The sequence below is a fragment of the Dromaius novaehollandiae genome, chromosome 1 (genome assembly GCF_036370855.1).
Source record: "Dromaius novaehollandiae isolate bDroNov1 chromosome 1, bDroNov1.hap1, whole genome shotgun sequence".
NCBI lineage: Eukaryota > Metazoa > Chordata > Aves > Casuariiformes > Dromaiidae > Dromaius > Dromaius novaehollandiae.
The window spans coordinates 78623914-78649793 of record NC_088098.1 but is presented as its reverse complement, the minus strand read 5'-3'; the positions used below and the strand labels follow the sequence as shown (position 1 = coordinate 78649793).

The window sequence follows — 25880 nt, the reverse complement described above, 5'->3', positions numbered from 1 at the left end:
AGTTGGTATGACTGCTTGCATTTGGATGAATGTTCTTTATTGTTAAGTCTAAAGTAGTATACATAGGTAATTAGTATGATGTATTTATGGCAGGGTTACTTTTTTTTTTTTTTTTTTGGTACCAGGTTCCTTCAGTACTCATCTTTAATTAACTTCGTTTTTACTTAGCTCTTATTTTCTTTGAGCTTTACATGGGATGGTGGTTGCATTTTCTGACTCAGCACTGCTTTGAAAGATAACTGTTTGGAGTGACACTTTTTTTAAAAAAAAAAGAAAACTTCCATTTGTGCCTATTCAACTCCCTAGTTTCTGAGAAGTTCAAATGGCAGCACTTCCCTTTCTGTGCCACTCTCTCTCTTGCATTGCTATGGGGGTTTAATCACAACTGATAGTTGTTGAGCAAATGAGACTGTGATTTGTTTTTTCAGAAGTCCCTGCTGCATGCTTGCAGGGTGAGAAGTCAGCCACCAGTCCGACATAGCAGCAGACAGTCAAGCTCCAAAAGGAGTGAATTTGCCATTTTAATGTGAAAACACTGGAAAAAAAGGATACAGTCTGAGGATGTTAATTCTGGGAAAAAAAATGTTGTGCTTTAAAAAGGAAAGGGAAAGAAGTCAAGAGTGTATTCATGTATCTATAGACAATCAAGGTTTTAGTTTCAGATACATTCTCAGCCTTCCCATGCTTCTGAAGCAGGAATGTTGTGATGTAGCATATTTGAAAGTACCAGCAATCAGTGTTGAGCCTAAGGATTTGGATAAATGTGGTGTATAGAAGACCATTTGCAGAACTACACACTGGGTATTTAACTTATTCACAGATGGGTGATCCTTGCCATCCTGAATGTAGTCATGTCAGGGAGCATCATGGCCAAAAATGGTGGAGGAGCCATGGGTGACCTCACTCTTCGATTCCCAGAACTAACGTCTCTTTGACATGGTACTTATAAGAATGATGTAAAGAGATGACAGTCCCCACTGTTTGGCATAGCTGTGGGTATAGTGGATTTAGAGGATAAACTTTGGTCTCTAGTATCTTGACATACAGTATCACTGAATATATGAAGGATTATGGAATACCAGAGGGATCATGTATTTTCATCCTGACTCGTTAAGTAATTTTAAGTTATTCCCAAAGCTTTCCACAGTGTTTCTCACAGCTTTGTCAGCTCAACTCTCTCTCATTGAAAGCAGACAAAAAGACTCCCACTGGCGTCTTTTGGAGCTGGACTTGTCTTGAAATGTGCTACATACAGTATGTACAGATATTTACTTAGAAGACTGAAAATAGCTAAAAGAATATTAACGAAGTACATGGATGCACATGAGTTGGAATTCTTTTTGCATAAATTGTAGGCATGTTATGATTCATGCTTTTGGCCACCAGATTATAAACCAACCACCCCTGGAAAAGACATAAAGATGATTAAGAAAGGGCAGCATCACATTCTCCAATTATATTATGTAGTCTGTGTAACAAGAGAACAGGGACAACCTACCTTTGGGACCAGTAAACTGTGACCACTTAACACTATTCATATTTGTGATTCGTTATTGTATGTCCATTTTTTATGGTTATTTCTTTTTTCTCCATAAATATACTTTAACTCTAGTGGTTACAGCCACTTTCGTGTTTTACCCAATGAAATTAGTGTGAAAACCAGAGAAAAGGACTTGCTGAAACACATTCCAGTGCTTCTATACACTAATCAAGAAACTGATTTGCTTTTTGTAGAAAAAATCATCAGCAGAAAGTAGTTCCTCAAAAATTTCACATGCTAAATCTCACAGTGCTATGGTTTATCTAGGTAGGGAATATCAAATCAGATTCTACTTTTTATCAATTGCACATTCCAGGAAAGCTGCATCTTTGTCAGACAAGATAGTAGAAGGACTTCTGCAGATGCCAGATGTAGAATGTAGAGACAGATCACTCATTTCATTAATATTTCTCAAATACTATTCTGTTTAAAAATGTTAAGCCATTTTTCAAAGGCTGCCATAGGACAGGGACTCTGAAATTACTGTCTCTTGCCAGAATCTTAGAGACCTCTTTGGTAATCCATTCTGAGATCTATAAAGTCATCAAAATGCTTTTGGCAACTGAAGGAGGGAATATCTTTAGATAAGTTTGAAAACCCTACTTACGATGCAGATTCCTCCTGTTTCCATATACGATGATTCACTGAAAAGATTATAATACATTTGCATTCTTTCTTGGACTCAGATTTTAACTAAGTCATCATTGTGAGGTTTACCTAAGCATGGTAGGAGCATATTTGCAAAGAAATTTCACTGTAATTGTTGTGGTCACCACAAATGCTTTCAATACCAAAAAGGAGTTAATACACATTGTCTTTATAAATGATCTGGTAAATACCTATTTAAAAATAAGAAGGTCACATTTTGAAGTGGCTGAAATTGATTCTGTATTACCTTATACAAAACCAAATAAGGAACTGTGATCAGAAAGTAGGAGGTCTGGATAAATTTCTTTAGCAAAGTCAGTGTCATGGTTTACATAAACAAGCCCAAATATGATCTACTATTTCATGAGCAAAACACTGATTGTAAGGGGTTTCTCCATTAGCAACTCACTGGGGTGAGTGAATGTGTTCACAACTTTCACAGGCATTGTTCAGACTACCTACAGACCACCTGAACACTGTCTGCATCAATCAGGAGTATATGAGCTCTACATATAGTAGTATCATTTATAGCAATATTAATGTAAGCCTCTGTTATACCTAGGCTGGGCCTAGGAAAATAGTGGCTAGCGGTAACCTAGCTTGCCTTGTTTTTATTTCTAAGTTTTTGTGACATAAATGAGTGAAGTGGGTAACTGAGACGTATATCTGAATATACTTTTACCCATATACAAATAAATCCTGGGAAACCTGGGTATAAGAGCTGGCTCCATCTCCCACAGCAGTTCCCACTGCAAATATAGTCTCTTAATCTTTACAGTGTACTTAATCACAGTATCCTTAAGAGAAAGCTAAGTAGTACTACTATTCCCATTTCACAGGTAGAAAAAGAGCTTTAGAAATCTGTGTTTTTATTTTACCTCAGAATCACTAAATCTTCACTAGTTACCCAAAGTCAAAACTACAGAGAAGGCAAACACAAAAAAACTTAGTTGGGCCACTAAGAGTCAACTTCAACAAATATATCCCAGACTAAAACTAACCTGCTTTGTCTACACTGTGGTATTACATTGCAGCAGCTAAATGAGCATCAGTTAACCTACAGTTAAAAAAAAAAAAAAAAGAAGAAGAAGAAGAAGAAGAGAAGGAGTTAATTTTAGCAGCATAAACAAGCTCTTAATGGCTTTCCCAAACTTATAAATGGAATTCTCAGAGGAGCTAGGAACTGAACACAGGTTAGTGACTTTAACCACCAGCCACTCTTTTCTGACTATTTGAACACTGAAAAGAAATCCTGCAAAACTATCATCTATCAGGTGGGCTCAGAAATACTTCAAGTTCAATTTGCAAAGCCACAGACAGTCAGCATGATTCTAGAGTCCAGTTCTGATAGACTGCAGTGCTTATTTGCAACATTTTTTTATAAGACTTTATAAAAAGTCAGATTTTAAATTTATTGTACATTATTCAGTCAGTTTTGTTAGATTTTAAATTGTTATTGCAATTGCATCTGGAGGCCTTCCTCAGGACCTGGCCTCGCTGTCCTAAGGCCATGTGAGACTTAACTTTTCTAAGTCCTTGTGAATGAGACCCCACAGACTTCATCATTTAAGGGAAGAGGAAGCGGGGACATGCTTCTGGCATTTGGGGCTGGCAGGCAACCAAGATGCTCTGGGATTGTCTGATGGGCACATGTCCAGTCAGGAGAAGGGCCATAGCAATAGGCTGCAGCTGAAAATAAAATCTTCTGGTGGGGCTGCTTTCACATACAACCCTGTGAGGTGAAATACTCAGATGCAATGCAGGCAAAGGATGTTCCTCCTGCTCAGTGACCTCAGTTAATCCAACATGCAGGTTCACAGAGCAGGAGTAGCCACAACGGTCTTCTGCAAAGACAGAAGGTTTGGCTGACTCTGCCTGGCAAAGGTAAGAGGCTCATGCTTACTGTGCAAGATTCAACAGTGCTCCCATACAGGCATAAAGTAAGATGTCAGTCATCATCCCATGGAGCTCAGAATCTGAGGGAAAAGATTTAATGCATGGCTTAAGAAAATAAGGCAGGATAGGGGAGAGGTTGACAACAGAAGAGCATATATTTTAGCAGGCTGGGTGTTTAATTCACAGACATATCCTTAGGCAGTCAATAGCAGCAAACTCAACAGTAAGCTGTACCTGTAAGTATATATATTTTTAATACTCAAACTATAAGGAGTGAATACAGCTCAGAGAAAAGCAAAGATGGGTAGGAGGGAGGAGAGAAGGGAGTTTTTTACATTTCTCATGAAGAAATAAAGCTGTCAATCAGACCTGGTGAAAAAGTCAAGTGAACTGACATCAAACCATAAACCAGTTCCTGCATCATGTGTGCTACTGGTCAAGGTTCTTTCTTACCTGGATGATATTATTTGTTTTACAGAGCACTTATTTGCTTACTGTGAATATAATTAGGTATTTCATCCTAACAATGTTAATGATATCTAAGCATGTTAGCTCAACTGAAGTTCCCAGAGCTACATTGTTTTACCCACTGAACCACTTTATACTTTCTTATCTATTCTGATATTTACATTAGGACAGCTGTCATTTCTCTGATTTTCCTGATAATCAGAAGCCAGATTCTTACAGTGATGCAAAGCAGATCAATGCCACTAAAGTCAGTGAAGCTCTACTACAGAAGATCTGGCCACTTAGGCAAAATGTAGATGCCTGTATTGTTAGACAACAGACCTTCTAAGGCTTTTAAGTACTCATCCCTCACTTCTTTTGTTGCTCTAATAATAGCAGCAATAGATAATTATCTACCATAATGATGTTATTCTTAAATCCCTTGACTTGCTAGTATCTAGCAATCAGTTGAGATTCTCAGCTTCTAATAACAATCCCACTATGCATTCCACTCCTACCAATTTCCTGAAAATTTGCCTGGAAATTTTCAGAAGGAACATTTTGAATCAGAAAAGTTCAGTCAATTAAATTAAAACTGTGTGGAAGGACAGCCTCAGTTTTATCAACTCTTAATTTCAAACAATTGGACAATTTGTGTTTCTGAACTTTTTTTTAAAATTTTTTTTTAAGTTCAAGTCAAGAAAGCTGTTTTGATCTGTTGAACCCAAAATATTTTCAGATGGTCAGCTTCTAAACTTCTTGACATTGACTCATGCTCTTTCTGGCCAAATTCCTGACTTGTAACTCTTTGACACTCCCTCAGCTTTTGGGATGCCTCTCCTCTAAGTTTTAAAAAGTATTTCAACTTTCCTCTACTAAATATTAAAAGTGAAATACTTCACTTTCTCTTTATGGCTGACAGATGTCTCAGTGATTTAAAGCATTTCTGATCTTTTGCAAACCCAAGACATAGCCTTAAGAAGAAGCTACCACCTGCTTTGTTTGTTTGTTCTCTTTTATATGTTTAATCTTGTTTCCTTCATCTATACAGTTCTTCTCAATATAGGGTCTTACACCATCCACATCAGCAAAGTACGTGTCTGCATTTTGTTTTGATATGCTTTTCTAAATTCCTTGTTTTTCAAATGCATATTATACGCTTTATTATGCTAAAAAGATGGGTCAGAGAAGTAAGCTTTCTTCTGGGCTTAAACTAGCACCTGACAGGGTCCTGTGCTCCATGCAGAGAAGTTAGCTTTGCAATAGACCTTTCCAGTGTGACTCAAGAGAAGATTTCTCAGCCTGTCCTTCACGAAGGGCTTTGAATCAAATGACCTATAGCAACAAATCAAGATCATGGTACAGAACAGAATACCCAAATAGCCATTTGTGCAGGGCTCAATATATAGTGTGATTACTAAACAATTCAAGCTGGAACAAAAGTGCTAAACCAAAGTCCAAGATCTCACTATCCTGGCATGCAATATTCAAAACTCATATTCTCATGTAAACTTTCACTTCTAGATCTTTATCTATGCCAGAATACCAGTTTGACTTTTTAGGAGATCAAAGAATCCAGTCACAAGATACTAAGCTGCAGAAAACCAGACTCCATTATTTGTGCTATTCAGGGACTGATGTGTTTTCCCTGCAGGCTGATTTCAGCTGTTCTAGAGCTAAACCTGGAATACGAAACTGGTCTAAACCCAGAAGCTGCTCTGTCTGGCTGTAAATAGGTTCTGTGCCATCCAACTCTCTGTCCCACCACAAACCTCCTGTGGGACTTGGGCAGGTCAGCTGGTCTCTGTGTTTATTTTCACCTGCAAAACAGGAATTGGAACACAGTTCTGCTTCATGGGAATATCATGAAAGTAAATACTGTCAAGATAAGGAGTCAACACATATTACAAGGCTGAGGGGAACAGAAAGCCTTGTCTATATCCACAATTCAGCTTGCTGACTCTGCTCACAAAGGTCTCTGATGTGAGGACAGCACATGGTAAGAAAAAGGATTTTTCTACCATGGCCCTTTCCCAAGCATAAGCCATAGCAACACAAGAACTTACCAGTAGTATATCTGTGTAAGTGCCACACATAGCGAGTTTGACAGGGATTTTTATTAAAAAAAAAAAAAGAGAGAGAGAGAAAAAATACTCTGCAGGCACAACTCTTGTGTAGCCAACAGTAGGCCGGGGTCTACTGTTGAGTATTCGCCAAGCTGACTCACATTAGCCCAGTGCTCCTTGTGGGCAAACTCCACTAGGGATATGGCTGCACTTTGTATGGATATAGCTACCTCAGACAGGCAAAGTAATCTCAAAGAGTGAAAAAACTTTTTTGCCAGGACATAGCCACAGATATTCACAAAGTCTTCTGCTCGTATGGCTGTGTCAAAGGCAAGAAGAAGTAGTGCAGTCCCTGACTGATTTTGCAATAAAACAGTATGCCTTTGAAATAGGTTCAGCCTATTCAGCCTCAGTTTCATGGGTGAATTGCTGGGACTTTTCTAGATGATCCGTTTTAAAACTGTTTGTTTGGTCTTGTTCACCCCTGTACAAGCTAAATTGACAGTAAACAATTTAAAAGAGTGAAAAGACAGAAAAGTATTGTGGCAGGAATATAGCTCTGAATAATCGAAGAATATGAAATTGGAAGAAAATAATCAAAAGGAGAGAGGTCTGTTCTCTCACTCACTGCATTAACGTAACTGGAGTTTTCCCTCAGTTTAACCAGTGTAAGCGGAGGGAGTATCAGGAGTCCACAGTGAGAACTGTTGAATTAGCTAATGGTTACACTGAAAAGTCTGGGCAATTTTCAAGTATATACTTTAATTCTTAAAGAGAAGCCTGATGGGAAGGCACAAAGAAAATGGTGCGTGTGAAGATGCTAAATGCAATTTCTTCCAAGGAAAAAAGAATCACAGGGAATATCTAGCCAGGAAGAAAATTATGTTGTATGTAAAGCATAGAAAAATACTTTGGGAGCCACTGTTAACCAAAAGACGTCCTCTTTGGCCTCTACTCCAGAGAAAAGCAACTGAGAAAAAAGAAGATAATAGGCTTCTGTGTTGCATTACTTCAAAAATGCACTTAAATGAAAGCAAGTAGTATAATAATGAACTAAGTCAGACAGCACTGTTCAATTAGCAGTAAAACTTAAGGAAGTTTATGATAGGAACACTTACAAAGAAAGACTTGGTTGGGCTTATTATTATGGAAAAGGGGGAAAAGTTGTGGTAAATTAAATGTCATTTATAAAATAAGAGGGTCTGATCGAACTGATCCAGATTAGTCCTTCACAGCAGTAAGACCTTAAAATTAGGTCACGAGGATAAAAAGAGAATTTAGTCTAAACTATTTCATACAAAGGCTATTTGGCATATGGAACATGTTACCCTGAAGAGTAACTAAAGCAAGGAGCATGAATGTTTTCAAAAGAGAAAAAGACAGGGAACTACATAACGCAATTTCCAACCAGAGGAGCTTCAAAAGGAATACAATTACTTTTTTTTTTTTTTTTTTTTAAGTAGCCAACCATTATCTAGGGTCTGAAGGAAAATTATGATAAGCATTATGCCTTCTTCTTTGTCTTGCCCCTTTCTTCTATGGACTCTGTGGTATTTTGTTTGTTTTGTTTTCATTAGAAGGGCTGCAATTTTGCTTTCCTAGGGTACAAAGGACAAGAACTAATAAAATGTTAATGGCTATGTATTTTCTTTCAGTATGTAATGGTTAAGGATCAAATCTTAAAATCTTTGTTCTTTTTAGTCTCTCCTTTGGTTTCATTTGGGATTTTATGAGAGTGAGGATTTTTTAGTACCAAATGGGCACCTAATTTCTTTTTGCATATCTCGGAAAACATCCTATTCTGAAAATGTTTCCATGGCTTAGACTGTGTATGATAAAGCACTAGCAGGGTAATTGTGAGAGCCAATTGTCAGAAGAGGCCATGAGACACTTTGTGAGAGCACTGCTGTTCCTATCCTGCTGAACACCTTGCTAAGCTCCTTGCACAAGTTCTTACTCAAAAAACATACATGTTTGTCTTACAGGTATCTCAGATACTGTCTCCTGCATTGCACATTGGCTAAGGCACAGCATTTATTTATTGTATATGAAGTTCTACTCTCAAATGTAACATTCTAAGATAGATGCAAGAACTAAAGTGAGTAGAAAATGAGACTAGCACAAATAGGCCAAAAGCGCAATTTCTCATCTGAACTTCTTCAGTCTCTAGAAACAACCAGATTTCAATCACAGCCCCAGAATCACTGAATTTATAGTGGGGCAGATCTATCTAGCACAAGTCAGTCTGCACACTGGAAAGCATCTAAATTTGACACTCAGCAATGCAAGGGGTTAAATCCCTTAACACAACTGAGGGCTTTTGGAACTGAAACTGTAGGAAATATTTTGAAACCAAATCCAAAACTTTAATTTCAAAACTTGAACCTAAGACCTTATCGTAGTATGAAAATCTATCTTATTTAAGAACTAATAAAATAAAATGGAGAGCGAGTTGTCTTCTCACAATTTATACTTCTATATATTGGACAATTGCAGGTCTTAATTTAGACTTGTTCATAGAACACAGAGAAGAGGACAAGAAGATTGTATAGTTTTACCAGCTCAGTGTTCAGAAATTTCCATGTGCTTCATTCCTTCACTTTTTAAAGAGAACTGAAATGGAAGGGTCTTCTAAACACAAAATCGTATTTTCTGCTCACTTACACCCAGGTAGCACCACTCATGTCAATAGAGTTATTTTAAGTCTAAACGAGTAACTTAAATTAGAATATACTGCATCGTTTCTTAAATTCCTCCAGTTTATTTCGAATCATGTTGATTGTGGGCATTAACACCTGACCCATTCCCTACTGAGTTTACTCATAATAACTTACCAGCACTGACATTAGCCTAATAGAAAATTGAGCCAGATCAGACACTATGCCAGATTATGACCTCAGTTATATGCTACCCAGTCTACAGTCGCTTGCTTTCTGTGTGACTGAAAGCAGAATTTGGCCTATGAGCTTTAATTTTTAAGAGTTGTATATACACAGTTGTCTCCAAGTATAATACTATTTAGTAATTTAAAATGGGAATAAATGCTCTTTAGAATTTTTCCTTAATTTCTAGCAGCCCCCAAATATGTCTCTCATCTTTTCTAAATAACTGTAGCATAGCATTTTCCTTGTAAATCCAACCTCTAGACAGGCACTTGAGTCTTCTAGTCCACATGATCTTAAGCCATCAGTTTTACCTTGCTGTGTTCTTCTCTGCTTTCAACTCATCTGTATCTTAATCCAAGCCATACTGAAAGATTGAAATCACAAACTCTACCTGCATAGAGGCATCTTCAGAAGAATGGTGGAAAAGGTCTTCATCAGTTCATAGAGGAAGAAATTTCTGAGGCTTGGTGTGCTTTCAGTCCAGAGATAGAAAGTTTATAGGCAAAGATGGGAGGATGGGAGAGAAAAGGGGTATATGTATGCTTTAGCATTTCTCCTGGAGGGCACAAGAGATATTTTCTGAGTATGTGCAGTGCCAGCTGCAGCAAAGAGTTTTCTTATTTGAGAGACAGGCCTACTCCTGCTTGTAGCTCAGCAAAGCTCTTTGTTTTCCCACTGTCAAAAAGGCCTGAGAGCTTATTATCCCCTTTGCATCCAGTTATCCCAAGATGTTGACTGAACTCTTGCCTTTAGCAAAGAGTTTCCCTGCATGTTTGCCTCCCTAAAGTTCCTAAGGATGTGATTGTTTTGCTTTGCTTTCGCAGTGGGCTTCCTTCCGTATTTTCCAGGAATGGACTGAGATCAGGTTAGGAAGACGCTGGTCTTTCACAGGTTTCAGTGAACAGGCTGCTCTAGTTTTTTACCACTGGTAATATCCTGTAGCATTTTAACATGGGCCTTTACTCTGAATCTGTACAGAATACATTTGTTGGGTTAAACTCCACCACACATTGCCAGGGCCAGTATCTAGTCAGAGAGCAGTATAATAGAGAGGGAGAGGTCTCCCTCCTCCTTCCCTCAACAATTTCACCTCCATAGCTATGCAGGTTCAGTCTGCTCATTACAGTTCTGCTCACCCAATACTCCCTGATGGAAGGAAGTGGGTGGAGAGGGGGTGTTAAGAGAAGAAAAGTGCAGAGAGCCCTAGCTTCACCTCCCTCCCATTCCTTGCTAGCCAAAGTAGCTGGCTGGGAGCATGGGAGAGTAAACTGCTCCACAGAAAAGAAAGGATGAAGTAATTGACTTGCAGCAGAGCAAAGGGAGTGTGTGTGGTGGTGGAGGGAAGATAGGGAGGAACTGTGACTCTGACTCACAATATACTGTGCTCTGCTCCTGGTGAGATGCAGCTGTGCATCTCCTCTTGTACAGGCTACACTGTAAGGTTACACTGTCGTCCAAAGTAAGCATCCCTAATTCTCCCACTTCCTGAAGCACAACAGCATTTGGCTCCTTTTTAATCAGGGATTTCTACTGTGCAAGTTGAAGTCTAGGACCAGGCTCCTCCTATATGCAGAATCAAAAATCTCTCCCTTGATTGTTTTGCTGGTGCCTGGGGAAAACTACTGAACTGTTACAGCCAATTTGCACTGGCATGCTCCTTTGTCAAGGCGGATCCTAAGTCATTCTTAATTCCACAAGGCACCTGAGATCTACATAATCCAGCTATAGACACCATTAGCAATGTTTTCCAGATCCTTTTCTCTCCCTCAGCTTGCTTCAATATTACTTCTGACTTTACTAGAGAAAGGAATGTTTCCTTTGCTACTGTGTCAATGGGAATAAATATGCCACTTCTGATTTTGACCAGAGCAGACCAGATTTTGACCCATTTTTCCTTGGGGAAGAAAGGGGGTTATGGGCAGGGGAGTGCTGAAAAGAATCAAAAGGAAGAAGCTGGTCCAGTGGGTAAGATCCAGTGAGTAAGACCAACTAAAGACTAGATCTCGTGAAGCAAATGTCTGAAAGTCCATTCTACCATTGTCTTCTTGCATGGCCTTGCACTTGCATGACCTTGCACAAGTCACTTAGCCTGACTGTGCTTTAGTTTCCAAAACTGTAAAACAGTGGCAATAGCACTTGCCCACCAAATCCATTCCTAATTATGAAACAGCTTCATGCTGTAGTGTTGCCATGCCTGCAATGAGTGCCGAAGTCCTTCTTCCCTTGCCCTCTGTTAGCTCTCATGCACTCATAACATCTGTGTAGCACTAGACTTTATGTGTCCAAGTCTGACTTCTTGCCTCTAAAAGCAATGAATACCTGATCCCTCACAAAAGAATAAACTCTTCCACCAGCACCTCCATAGCTTACATCTAACCTGCAAGTCAATTATGCAACGATGCAGCTAAGCCTTGTGATCATCAGATGTCAGTAGGATTCCTTCACGAAATATATAAAGCGTATTTATGACAGGAGGTCAACAAAGGTCTATTCAAAACAGTGTTTTTTCTGCTTCCTAGTTCCCATACCAAGAGTGTTGCTTCATTCCTGCCCTTCTATAGTTAAAATATATTTCATAAACAGAATGTCTTCAGTAAGAAGAAATTTTCTAGTCCTAGTCCCATACATCTGACTGTATAAGGAGAGGCAAGGTCAAATTTTAAGCCAGCTGCTGTATATCTCATTTGGCTCCTTCCCATGCCCAGTTTTAACTTTTGCTTTTCTACCAAATTTCTGGTTATCATATGCCCAGCAGGAAGCAACATGTGCTAAAGTATTCCCAGTTCTAAAATCCTGCTTTCAAAGATTTTGGGCAAGAAGGAGGAAGGAGGCATTTTGCATCAACAGCAAAATGGCATCTGGATTGAAAGATAAGAAAAAGCAGGCTGGTTTCCATAAAGCAAGGCCTGCCAGAGGTGCAGCACTTGCCTTGCACAATAGGAGGACACAGAGATCATGCTTTGAGTTCAGAAGGGAGAGCTCAATTCTGCAAATTGGACACAGTTTAGGAGAGCATTCAACCATGAGCTAAATGCATAAGCAGTCATTTCAGTGGGGCAACTCATGAACTTAAAAGATATACACTCTGCTAGACTGGAACCAGAACACTCACATCATTCTTTCGCCCTAACCTCTAAATATAGCCAAACTCACAGCAAAGTGTTAACTGAGAGTTAAAATTAGAAAACTTCCATGTCTCAAGGAGAACTACATACTGGAAATTTTATCCACATAAACATTGATGAACTGGAGGATTCACTAGAAGAGGTTCCACTTCAGGCAAATTTTTAAAGGGAAAATAATACAGAGTAGCTACACTTACTGGAACAGGCCCTACCCTCAGGACAGGCCTACACCTAAACAGTTTACTATAAAGTAAAGTTGGAAGTTGTAATGTAGTAGGATGATTTTCTTCTCTGAGTAGGCAATGGCTTTTTTCAAGATTCAGGTGCAATGAGAAGAAGCACAATGGTCTTTCATGGGCACCATGATTTCATTTGTGAGCTCTTCTATGCCACCGCAATACAGTGGTCTAACTGCGTGTGTGAGAGCATGTCTAGGGTAGCCATCGTGATTTCACAGTGTAAAACTGGGCAAGGTTGTTTGGAGAGGTGATCTCTTTTATTAGACCTGCTTATTTAGTTTGTCAGAATGGACAAGCTTTTAGGTACACAAGCTCTTTTTAGTCTAGAATCTTACACTTTGCGCAAAGAAACAAATAAATTTCTAACTTTACAACTCCTACAAAACAGTTACCTCTATCTAGTTTATCAGAAATATGAGACTGGTTTTCCCTGAGAAGGACTTTAAAAGTATTGTTTTAAGCTGGTTAAGAACAAGCTACTGCATTCGTGCAATGACCATGGAGGAGATATTAATTATAAACGGCAATGCTCATTTCTTGTTATGGTCCTGATGCGAACAACTCAGCTGCATGCTACATGCAGGATGGAATAAGGATCAAAAGGTAACTGTCTGTAGTCACACTGTTGTTCCCTCCTGCTTATTGTGCAAAAGCTTTTTGCAGTTCAGGCTGCATTCAAGGAGATCTTACTGGTGGTTTTAGAGTATTTGGATCAGGCCTAGAGTCCTGGTCCTGAGAACTCCTGCTTCACAACTTTTGCATCTAAAATTTTGCACCTGTATGTCTAACAAGACTTTTCTACTTGGAGGTTTGTGAACCTTTGAGGAGCGGGGAGAGGCAATTTAGAGAGTGAACTTTGATTCACGAAGTGGCCAAGGATATATTTCTGTACAGCTTTAAAGAAACCAGGAGTCATGGGAGTTTGCAAAGCAAACACAGGTGCAGTTTTGGATGAAATGAAATGGAGCTTCCCCACAAAGACTCTTGTGCAATGGCTTGTCACAGTCACAGTCCCACAAAGCACACAAGGGGTGGCAATGCATTGCTTGTGGAGGTGCAGCTAGGCTCATACTCAACATTTGGAAGGAATTCTCAGCAAATGGTATCTTAAAGTTTTCACTGGGCTTTTGACTGGGCAGTGTTGTACTAACAGTGTTTCTAATCTACAGGGAAATATCTGTATCCAAGGGTCACAGTAGAGCTGTCAGAAAACCAAAGAAAATACTCTTTTATCAACAGATGCATCTCAGGTTCTCTTCAGGAATTTTTATTCGAACCAAATAATGTTCATTTCATTTCTAATTAGCATTTCCTTTTATTGTCTTTCTGTTTCATTGCAAATGTGAGTTCTGTCTGTACCCATAAACTAGGTTGAGGGGTTTATGTTTTTTCATAGCGAGGCTCTAATATTTTTGAAGCTGTTACCCTTCTTTTGCTCTGTTTGCTTGCTTGATTTCAGTGTTTTCTTTCAATTTGTAAAAGAAAAAAAATTGGAAAATACGAAAAAGGAAGAAAAGTTTCAACTTCTAGAAGCAAAAATAAACCTTTTGCTTTCAATATAAAATCCAGCAAAAGATTCATTTTGAAATTGACACTTTGAAACAATTTTCCTTTGGAGTTTCTTAACATCAGAAAATCTGAAAATAGTTTTAAAAAATCTCTCAAATTTGTCCTACAAAACTTCATTTTCAATTAAAATGGATTGTCCAGTGGGAATGTAAATGTAAAAAAAAAAAAAAAAAAAAAAATCAGACCATCCTATTTCAAAGAGTGTCTAGGAGACTGCTGATTCATAGCATAATAGAAGGGCAAAAATCTGAGAATCTGAGTGTTAACTGTTGTTTCCCTTTTTCTCCAGCCACCAAATTATACAAAACCCACTGCTGCTAGCTGTAAACTGAAACAAAGGCAATGTCTCTAGAATAAGATCAAATTTTATTTTGGCATTTAAAAATGGAACAATAAGAGAAATTCATTATAAATGTGGAGCACTTCACTTCAAGACTTCCAATGGTTTCCCTTCTTTTCTTCTTAGATTACACTAAAATACAGATCATGTCTCTAATACATGCAGAAGACAGGTTTGCACCGCTCAGAGTCATAAGGAGGTGAAAGAAGTGAGTTTCATCTGGAAGACTGCTCTCAACTTTAGTTACAGAGCACTTAAATCCCCAGAGCATCTCTCAGATGAAAATTAGAATAACTGTACCTATTGCCTGACTTTAATACAAAACAGTTAATCAGCACTGGTTCAGACAAAGTAGGTCCAGGCTGACTTGAAAGGTTAATGGATCTTCAAATGGTTTAAAACAGAAAGACTTAGATGGAATTTCAGGGCTGTAACGAAACATGAAATCAGGCCTCTTTGGTGTGGCATTGAGCTGGCTACAAACATCTTGCAGAGCTTGAAAACTGTTTTTGATGATCAGCCTAACTTCCTTTTCCTTATTTTAATCCCGTTTTTCCTGATTGTGCTCCTTTGTCCCACCCTAAAGTGAATACTCCCACCAATGCTTACACTTTCCAGATCTTCGCACTGGGTTTACAGTCATGCTCTTTTTGTCAGCTCACAGCAAAGGCTTGCACTTTCCAGGCAATTTTCTCAAAGGTCAATTTTACAAGCTTTCTAGTAATTTTTGCTGCTCTTCTCCAATTTTCCTTTAATATGACAATACCTTCTGACTTTCAAGCAGCTTTCCTGATCTTTTGCTGTGCTACAAAGAGGGACAATCTCTTCCTCGTTCTGCAGTGAAATACTTCAGTATGTACATTTATTAGATACTGGGTCTTTCCAAAGTTTTAGCTCATTCCTAGGTCTGATCAGGCATTGCTCCTTTTTAAATTTATCTTTCCCTCTGCGTATCATTGCTTAAGACTATTATTTCCCCAACACACTAGCTTGTAATTTCTAGTTTGACTCTCATTTGGTAATTTTCTGCCAATATTTTATAATGTCTCCATCTCCCCAGCAGAGATGGTATTTCTCTTTGCTCACTGCTGTTTGCATACCCTCCAAATTCAGCGGCAAATTCAACTTCTTTGCTGCTTGGCCCTGCTGCTATTAACAATCAGTAATGAAAAGATTAACTAACAGACAAACAGTAGATTATCTTAAATTATCCATAACCAGCAGCTTAGCTCTGGTGCTTTATATTCTTCTGTTTGCAAATGACTTCCAGAAAAAAAAAAGAAGGGGAAAAAAAAGGCAAAGGCAAAGCTATGGGCAAATCTTGTTTTTGTAAAATTAGCACAGGTCTAGTCAAGTCACTGGAATTTACTGTTTTAGCTTTGGATATGACCTTTAGATTTCTCATTAATTTGGGCTGTTTTCAGAGCTATGCAGTGAATAATATGCAGAAATATTCTGGCTTTTGTGGAAATTGTTTACCCCAACTGTGGCTATAGCTCTTTGCTGCAACTAAGGTATCACTCACCTCAGATGGCACTGGTTTCATTTCCTTTCATTTCATACTTGTCACTGATGGATCAAACTTCCACAGAGCATTCCAGTTGGTCTTTTCTGATGCAGACGGTGCAACATGGAAATCCTGTGTCAGTTCCCAGACTTACGGCAGAACACCTATACGACCTTGCAAAAGTCATCTGACTTCTCTGTACCTTAGTCTCTGCCCTTTAAAATGGGAGGAATAGCACCCCTCCTACTGTGTATAAACCAAGATAAATGCTTTCCCAGCGCTCAAAAAGCAGTGACATGAGAATGTTACAAGATAACAAAGGATGATTTATACTGGCAACATTTATGGAAATATATTTGTTAAATATAGCTGCTTGAAAGATGCCTCCTTGCTTTCAGACAGGCATCTCCCACACAGCATGCAGGGCATCATACTGGATGGCTATCACGCCTTGTGTGATGAGAGGAAATCCAGTTTTGCAATCAAAACCAACAGCTTGAGGGGGAAAAAAAAGGATGTCAGAGTAAATATCTAGGGTAGCAAAGCCCCAACACCATTCTGTGGAGTTCCTTATTTTGCAGATGTAGAAACTAATGAAAAGAGATGATGACTTCACTAGACTCTTCCTGCAAATCAGAGAAATCAGGATCCCAGCCTCTGAAGCAGTTGCCACAGATTCATTAGCTGGCTGGTTAATGCACAGTTATACCATGGCAATGTTCTGGGCATAGGCAGACAGGTGCAAATATCCTATTGCAGAAATATCAGTGAGGAAAGAAATTAAAATAGAAAAAGATCTGTGTCCAAGGAAAGCCTTCCTACTTCTGCAGTTGATTACAGAGCTGGGGATGTGGCTAGTGCAGTTCATACGGTACTGGACATTGTTAATTGCCGAGTCTCTCAGTGGGATTGCTACAGGATGCTGGGGAGTGTCGGATGCCTCTGGGGGGTCTCCAGTGCCCTGAACTCCCAACGATGTCAGTGGCGGGGGACGAAGGTGCAGGGCCAAAACCTAACAGAATTAGCTTTGCACAAGGCATGAGAAGCAGACGCTGTTCCAACTAATGAGGTAAGCACCAAGGAACTGCTCCTGATCTTTCTGCTGGAAATGGGCAGGTATGTTTAAGGCGATCACATTTTGATCTCTGAAAAGATATAGCAGTGGGAAGATCAAATGTAGACACGATATGCCATTACAATCTGGGGTGGGGTCTGAAATGAACTGATGTCGCTGCAGCTCCATATGGTGTGTTTAACTGCGCAGAAAACAGTTTACTCCTAGCAGCCAATGTGTTATCACAAAACTGTTCCCCAGAAAGATGTTACTGACCAGAAAAGCTTTCCTCAATAACCCAACAAGGGTCATGGTAACGACTGTAACCACAAACATGGAGGTTGATTCATTCAGAGCAGACGAGATTTTTGTGCTTGGACGTACAACTGGCTTGCTGTGCGATGCTCAGCCAGTCATTGAGAGAGGAAAAGGAAATGTCAATGAGTCTGTAGACTAAGCTCCATTTCCACAAGAGATTAGGTATGTACCTTTCACTGGAGGCTAATGGGGCCCAGCGGTCAGATGTGTCATCTCCTTTAAAAATAGCTTTGAGTAACTCATGATTAAAAGAAACTGACCTGCTATGGGGACTTGAAACTCCTGCGGTCCCCTCAGGTATGGTATGTATCCACACTTCCCAGCCCATCTGCAAGAGGAATGCATGAGTTTCAACTTCTTTTGCTTTAACTTACAATTGAGTCGGCCCTGAGGATGGGAGGGTTAACGCTTAAAGCTGCCATAACGCTGTCCCACTTGATTTTGTCTCTGAATTCTTAGGCTTCTGCATGGGTCTGGCTCTTGTAAAAGCTTTAGGTTCAATCCATATGTGTTGAAATTGCTGTATCTTGAGAAGTGGAAACATTCAGAAGGGTCATTGTGTCTCTGGGGGCAAACAGTACTCTGCAGCAATCTGCCTTAATAAATCCTTCTCCAGGCACGTACTGTACAAATAGTCAATTACTATTCTGAAATACAGTGTGGATTTTCATGTGCCATTATTTCATACTCCACCCCACCATATTCACCTGAATATTTAGAATATGGTGATATTTTCCTTGTTCTGTACTTTTCACTGTGTCTTAAAGCACAGAAGAAACAAACTGCATTTCTTCTCAACAGAGCCATTGCGATGAGGGAATCAACAGGACATCCTGCTACTTGTTGCTTGCTGTGAGTTTTTGAAAACAGTGCTTAGCAAGCAATGAGAATAATTGCACTGTCTTCTTTAGCAAAAGCCTGAATAAGCTGTCAGCCACCGCAAATAATCATTAGCTGCTTGGTCTGGAGAACAAAAGCTGCTCTTAAATTTTCACAAAGTGTCAAATACTTCAAGCTGACTTACATAAATCATGTTGGGTATTACCATGCTGAATGCAAAATTTAGCAGTCACTTCTGCTTCCATTCCAGTTCCTCTCAGCAACGACTTAAAAGTAAATACTTAAGCACTGTCTCACAGTACTAGGATTTCATTATTTTCACAGAATGTATTACATGATACTTTGCTTTTTAGCTGTGTAGCGTGTTCAGAGAGTGATCAAAATAAATCCATATAGTTCTAAAAAAAGTCACCACAAACGAAATACAACAAAACTCTCCAATATTGTGTGAAGTGTGGGTTCTGAAAAGGGTGAAATGTGACTTGCCAGAGTCTTTTGGGGATTTCATTTCCTTATGGAAGCCCTAGGTAAGGATGTTTACTTCTCCTAAATGTAGGCCTTACATGAGACACCTTGACTAGACAGCATTAATACACTGCCAACACTGCTGTGACAGGAAGGAATATAAACCATTAAAATAGAGTAAACCTAGGCTACAGTTGAAAGATCAGGGGAACAAATGACTTTGCAGTGCATCAGCTTTTCTTTTCTATGGTGTTTGTTTTTACTTGCTGTGCCACGAGTGTCAGCAATCTCTAAGTAAAACTTGTTTAGGGCAAATTAACAGCCTGCTCTATACTACCAGGAACTGTTGGTTTTCCTACCACATTATGTTGTCTCCTCCCAAAAATTCTTTAGACCATTCATTATGCCTTATTGTCTCTTAGTTCTACTCTTTCTTCCTTTAAAGATCTTCTTTGCCCTTGTTTACATGTTTTTAATCATCCTTGAAAGCCAGGGTAGCATCCACTTTGCAAAAGGACCAACTTGAAAAGATTAACATTCCTTCCTACATCAATGTTCAGTGCTTTTCCAAATTTCACATAGCAGAGTTTATTTAATGATTAATTTGAGAACGCTATGCCCCCCATTTTTCAATCACTTCTAGCAAGGGTTTGGCAGCAGCTCAAAGCATCACCAGTACATCCAAAATATCTAGAAGGCCACACAGCATAGCATAGTGAAAAAAAAACCCACAAAAGCAGAACTGACCCAAAGCTTCTCAGCAGCCCTGGCAAAACAGCTTCCTGGACCATATCGACAGCCCTTGCTGAACTCCAATCACATGGAATAGAAAAGGAGTCAGGAGGACAGAGGCAAAAAAGCAGCCTGGATATGCCAGTAGCAAGACTAAATCAGGTTTCTAATCCCCATCCTAGGCAGCTGCCTACTCTTTTTGTGGTAGATCAACAAAGGGTCCCTTTGGGTGTGAATTCAGAGAAAGTGCTGAATAAATACTGCTGGATCCACCCTGAGATATCTTAACTGTTTGACTACCACGTGGTATCTGGGATAGGTATGTAGTAGATACTGCATAGTAAGATGATTATACCAATTCAAGTGGATATGTGGTCATATTGCTATTAATTAAATAATGCCTTATTTAATTTATACTCAGTACACTCTGAAGACTCTTACTTTAATGGCAACTAGCCTGTGTCACAGCTGACATGACAGCTCATGAAAACAGGAACTGAGCTCAAGTACCACCATTAGTACTCCAGCACAATCAGCTATATCAGGCAGAAATCTGGTGAAACCAGTCACTGATTAGGGCTGTCTATATTCACGTGTAATAACTCTACTTCAGCCGTTATTGTACCATGAAGCATGATGCTGGGCTGAGCTCTTATTATGAGGTCACCATGGAAATGCTTGCCTATGTAATGTACCTAGGCCCTTATATAGTAATCTACTCTGTACTTCGTGTAGGACTTTAAATAGCATTGTGTCCATTCTAGGACCATTCTTCATACCTTTCCAATACTCACTGGAAAACCTTTTTTATGGGCATTCCGCAGAGACACAGGGATGTACATATGGCAAACTTAAAGAAGAACCTCAACAAATGACAAAAATATCTCATAGTGTTCAGCTAACTAGAAAATATTTGGCATGAACAAACTATTTCTACTTGAAATGAATCATCTTATTTTCAAGAATTTTTAATAAAAGAATAGAAAATATGATGTGAAGGACTAAATTTTCAGAGGATTTTTATGCCATTCAGCAAATGGTTGGAGAAGCAGTAACACTACATGTGCTGGAGCAGCTTCTGCTGAAGTCCATACAAGTCCACACTCAGGTCCAATAGCCTCAGCTGAATAGCCTTCGAGCACTCTTCAGATAGATAGGATACCTCTGATCAAATCTTGTCTCTGAAAGCACCAAGGGGATGAATGCAAGTCGCCTCTATGGATACTTTATTCACTGGGCTATGATAAATAAGCACCGTTTCTGTTTTGTGAAGGGCATTGCGTACATTTTTAAGCATATCCAGAAACATCAAAATGATTTGCTTTGAAAATTATCAAAACAAACCAATACAATCAATACATTTTCCAGGTGTCTGTCTCATATTCTGAATAGAGCTAAAAGCACGAATCAGCTACAGTTTCCCAGTAACTTCCATTTCTTCTGGCTAGAATACTGCCTTACGCATCTTCTGAGGTGCTGGACTTCATGGGCAGCCTAACAATTTTAAGTCATGGGCAGATGTTTCTGAGATGTTTCTGTGCCACTTAAGTGAACCGAAGCACCTAAGTGAACCATCTTGGACAAACTCTCTGAAAACTGTAGTCTCTTTCATCAAACGATTGCATTTTCATTTCAAATTTTGTACCCTAAAATATTTCAGAAAAACTAAAATACTGGTTCTAAAACATTCTGACTTGCAGCACATAATTTGCCAAGGCTAAACTAAACTACATGTCACATTTCAGAGTAGTTTAACACTTCTCCCCCCAAATCTGTACGACACTTTACTTTAGATTCAGCAAAATATTTTTTAACATTGGTGATACTTCAGCCCCACACGTGCAAAATCATTTACTCTTACTGCTACCATTCTGAGGTCCCTAGCCCTTCCTTTCTGTGTGCAGCATGACATCAGAGAGAGCCTGCAGAAAATCCAGCATTAATTTTTCCACCTCATGACCTGCTCCAGCTTGTATATTTTGCTAGTGCCACTTAGCTTTGAAACTAAGCAGTCCAGTGATTACATGCAGCTGCATGTTGGCATGAATTATGCTTTCAGCATCTGAAGTGAGCATTGTCAGAGCTTTGCTCACCATCCTATTGACTTTTGTGTCACACTGTGGGTTAGCTCTTCTGAGTGCTGTAGGAAATCTTCTGAATGATATCTGTTATAAAATATTTTTGCTGTTCTTAAAAGTGAATAATTTGCTGAAGGAAGACTAAGTGATGTAGGAAGAGATTTTTTTTATATAGTGCTGTTTGGGCACTGAGATCCAAGTTAGTATTTATTTAGGTATGACAGTAACTGTATGACAACTCAAAATCTTAGATTTTATTTTTCAAAGCATAACTTTGCTGCAAGCAACAGTGTAGATTTAGGTGAACTCATACTGTGCAACTGAGAATGGAGAAAACACATTTCTTGTCCATAAAAGGACAGATCACACATCCACAGAGGGTAGCTCTGATTTTGCTGCAGTTCCAAACTATGAAGTGGGAGCTCACTGTTGCTAGAAGGAGCTTTGCTTAGAGCTGATAGAGGATTCTCCAATAAAACTTTTTTTCACGTTTTTTCTGTTTTGTGTGTTTGTTTTGTTTTCCATCTTAAATGGAAAAATGGTGATTTCTTGAAGTGGAAAGTTTTCTTTAAGAGGTCTGCTTTCCCAGCAATTTCTTCTAGGAAAAACACAGACTACACAGAGTGTCACCAGCAGGTCAAGGGAGGTGATCCTTCCCCTTTAGTCAGGACTGGTGAGACACATCTGGAGTGCTGTGTCTGGTTCTGGGATTCCCAGTATGAGAGACATGAAACTAATGGAGTGAACCCAGCAAAGGGCCACAAAGCTGACTGAGAGACTGGAGCATCTCCCATATGGAGAGCTGGGATTGTTGAGCCTGGAGAAGAGAAGGGTCAAGGGGAATCTTATCAATATGTATGAATATTTGATGGGGGAAGGAAAGACGAGAGAGCCAAGCTCTTCTCAGGGGTATCTCGTGACAGGACAAGAAGCAGTGAGCACAAATTGAAATATAGCAAATGTCATTGAAACATAAGAAAAAAACCTTTTTTTTATTATGAGGGTGGCTGAACACTATGAAGGGTTGCCCAGAGAGGTTGTGGAGTCTCCATCCTTGGAGTTATTCCATATCCGACTGGACGTTGCCCTGAGCAACCTGCTTTAATTGACCCTGCTTTGAGCAGGGGGATTTTACAAGACAGTCTCCAGAGGCACCTTCCAATATCAACTATTTTCTCATTCTGTAAACCTGCATCTCCTGGAGGACTCATCTGCAGGGTGAGAAAACCAAGGTCAAGGCTGTTTTGAATCAATTGAAGCAGTATTTCACCCAGGGTTTCCCACATTGCATGAGTGCTGTAACTGCATGAGTTCAGTATTTGCCCCCTATCCCACTACTTCTGCAGCAATTTAATTACAGTTGGTCTGCTTCTAAATAAATCATTTATCTCTATGATTTAGTATTTTACAATGAAAACTAGTTTCATTTACTTATGAGCACACATGCAAAATACCCAAGTAACCACAGAGAAAACACACCTCCCTAAACAAGTGCTAGAGTATTCTCACAGTTCTCAACTACACAAGCAGGATGACAGAAAAGTTGAACCAGAAATGGCAAACAAACTCCTTGAAGATGTTCAGAAGCTAGAATTATGAGGACACTATGAGAATACACAGAGAACAGAGCAGGGCAAAGAACAGTACAGAGAAGAAGACAACTTTTAGGTCCACATTTTCCAAAGTCTTGGTCTTGACTTCATTTTGACTTGCTTGAACAAGACTCTTCAGTTTCAGAGGGGGTGAGTTGTCCTTGAATATTCTAAATACAGTCAGTTCTGTTCTACTTCATATATAATACACTGATGGAGCTTCATTCAAAAAAAAACCCAAAACAAAAAAACACCACCACCACCAACAACAAACAGTTTCCAAGGTAGGTCCCAAGGTAGGTTTGTACCTCCCAAACAGGAGGTACAAAATGTTCTGTGGATACATCTGAACTTCATTCTTGCATTATAGAGGCCTAATCATTGCTTTCCAAAGTTCAAAATATAAGAAACCTCACTTTGCTGCTTGACTGTATCTTTTTTTCTCCAAGAATGCTTTCCCTTATAGCACCAGATAGAGCTATTGAAACACGGTATTATTTCTAAGTGTATACTGATGCTCTCAGGGCAAAAGTTAAACACAAGTCAGTCCTTATGAAAACAAAATATGTTCTAACTTAACTAAATGGTCTTTTTACTATTTTATATTAAAAATATTATTCAAGTTGCTTGCTCAAAGTGGCTCTTTGGAGGGTGGGAATTTTGTGGATCTGTGAGTTCACAACAAAAAAAAATTGACAACACTTAGCCAACTGGATAGAACTTTTTCATTTTACACTAGTAGAGAGTCCGTTATTCTGCATAATCTCATTGCAGTTTTGAAACTAAACTGCTCTACTAAACAGACTTTGTAAAAGTAACTTGGCCTCTATCTGGGCCATAAGCTGGTCACACTTTCCAAAGAAGTAGCAAACTACCTCTGTAGGGCAAGGACCTAAGTGGGATGTTTGCCACTATGCACAGAAAGAAGAAAAGTGAAGTCATCCTGGAGAATGCATGAAATTTAGATGAAACTGATTGAAAAAAAATCAGTAAATAGTTGCATTCATTATAAAATATTATCTTAAAAAAACCACACAGCCTGAGTCTCTAAGGTGCGTAAGATACATGTGAGACATGCTAAAAACACAGATCAGAATTTTCATGTTTATAGCATCTAGTAAACATCCTTATATAATTGGCTTTATGTTAACTTTCTGTTTCTTTTCAGATCTTACAGGTGAACAAGGTGATGTTCATCTTGTTTTATGTGATATTTCTTGCTTATCTTCGTGGCATCCAATCAACCAACATGGATCAAAGGAGTTTGCCAGAAGATTCAATAAATTCTCTCATCATTAAACTCATTCAGGCAGACATTTTGAAAAACAAGCTTTCAAAGCAGATGATAGATATTAAGGAAAACCATCATAACATAATGCAGAAAGCAGAGGCTCAGCAGGACATGGATGGAGTTGAAAATGTGAAATCAGACTTCCAGCCAGTTATCCCAGTGGATACAGACCTCTTAAAGCAGCAAAGACGCTACAATTCTCCCCGGGTCCTCTTGAGTGACAACACGCCATTGGAGCCCCCGCCATTGTATCTCATGGAGGATTATATTGGAAGTTCGGTGGTCGTGAACAGAACCTCCCGGAGGAAAAGGTATGCGGAGCACAAGAGCCACCGAGGGGAATATTCTGTTTGTGACAGTGAGAGCTTGTGGGTCACGGACAAATCCTCCGCTATCGACATTAGAGGACACCAGGTAACTGTGCTGGGAGAAATTAAAACAGGCAATTCTCCAGTTAAACAATACTTTTATGAAACAAGGTGTAAAGAAGCCAAGCCTGTAAAAAATGGCTGCCGAGGCATCGATGATAAGCACTGGAACTCCCAATGCAAGACATCCCAAACTTATGTTAGAGCACTGACTTCAGAGAACAATAAACTCGTAGGCTGGAGATGGATCAGAATAGACACCTCCTGCGTGTGTGCATTGTCAAGAAAAATAGGAAGAACATAAATCTGCATCTCTTTGCTATATAAATTATTACTTTAAATTATGATATGCATGTAGCATATAAATGTTTATATTGTTTTATATATTATAAGTTGACCTTATTTATTAAACTTCAGCAAATCTACAGTATATAAGCTTTCTCTCTCAATAAATAAGAATAAAGGGTGTGTGCCTCTGCTGTGGGCAGCTCCAGTTTTATTAGACTATGTTTGTGACACTGCTTGTCGGCAGCATACCATAACCATACTGTAAAATCTGTGTAAAATCAGTATTTTTTTTCAGTATTGTCAAACCAGTGACTGTCATTTAGTAAACTTGTTAAAAATCAGATCAATGTCAAGAGTTGTGTACATATTTATAACCCCCACTCTATACATTCACATCTAATTGGATGCAGTGTCAACTCCTCACCATCAAAACAAAAATGAACCAAAATATGCATTGCAAGTAGTAATAAAATACAGTTTCTGCATATTATGCCAGTTTTGCGATTGAAATGGCCATTTTCCCCTCTGTTAGCGTTCCGGGATGACTGCTAATAATCCAGCCACTTCAGTTTACCTTTTTGAATTACATTTG

The 25880-nt window shown here is 39.1% G+C and overlaps 1 protein-coding gene across 1 annotated transcript in view; it reads left to right on the top strand.

Annotated features, from left to right (window-relative positions):
* NTF3 (neurotrophin 3) overlaps positions 1–25629 on the top strand; it is a 52203-nt gene extending 26574 nt beyond the window's left edge. The window contains exon 2 of the mRNA XM_026113193.2: positions 24510–25629. Coding sequence (XP_025968978.2) covers positions 24510–25304 — 795 coding nt within the window. The 3' untranslated portion in view covers positions 25305–25629. The remainder of the gene's footprint in view (positions 1–24509) is intronic.
* Positions 25630–25880: the final 251 nt, after the last annotated feature.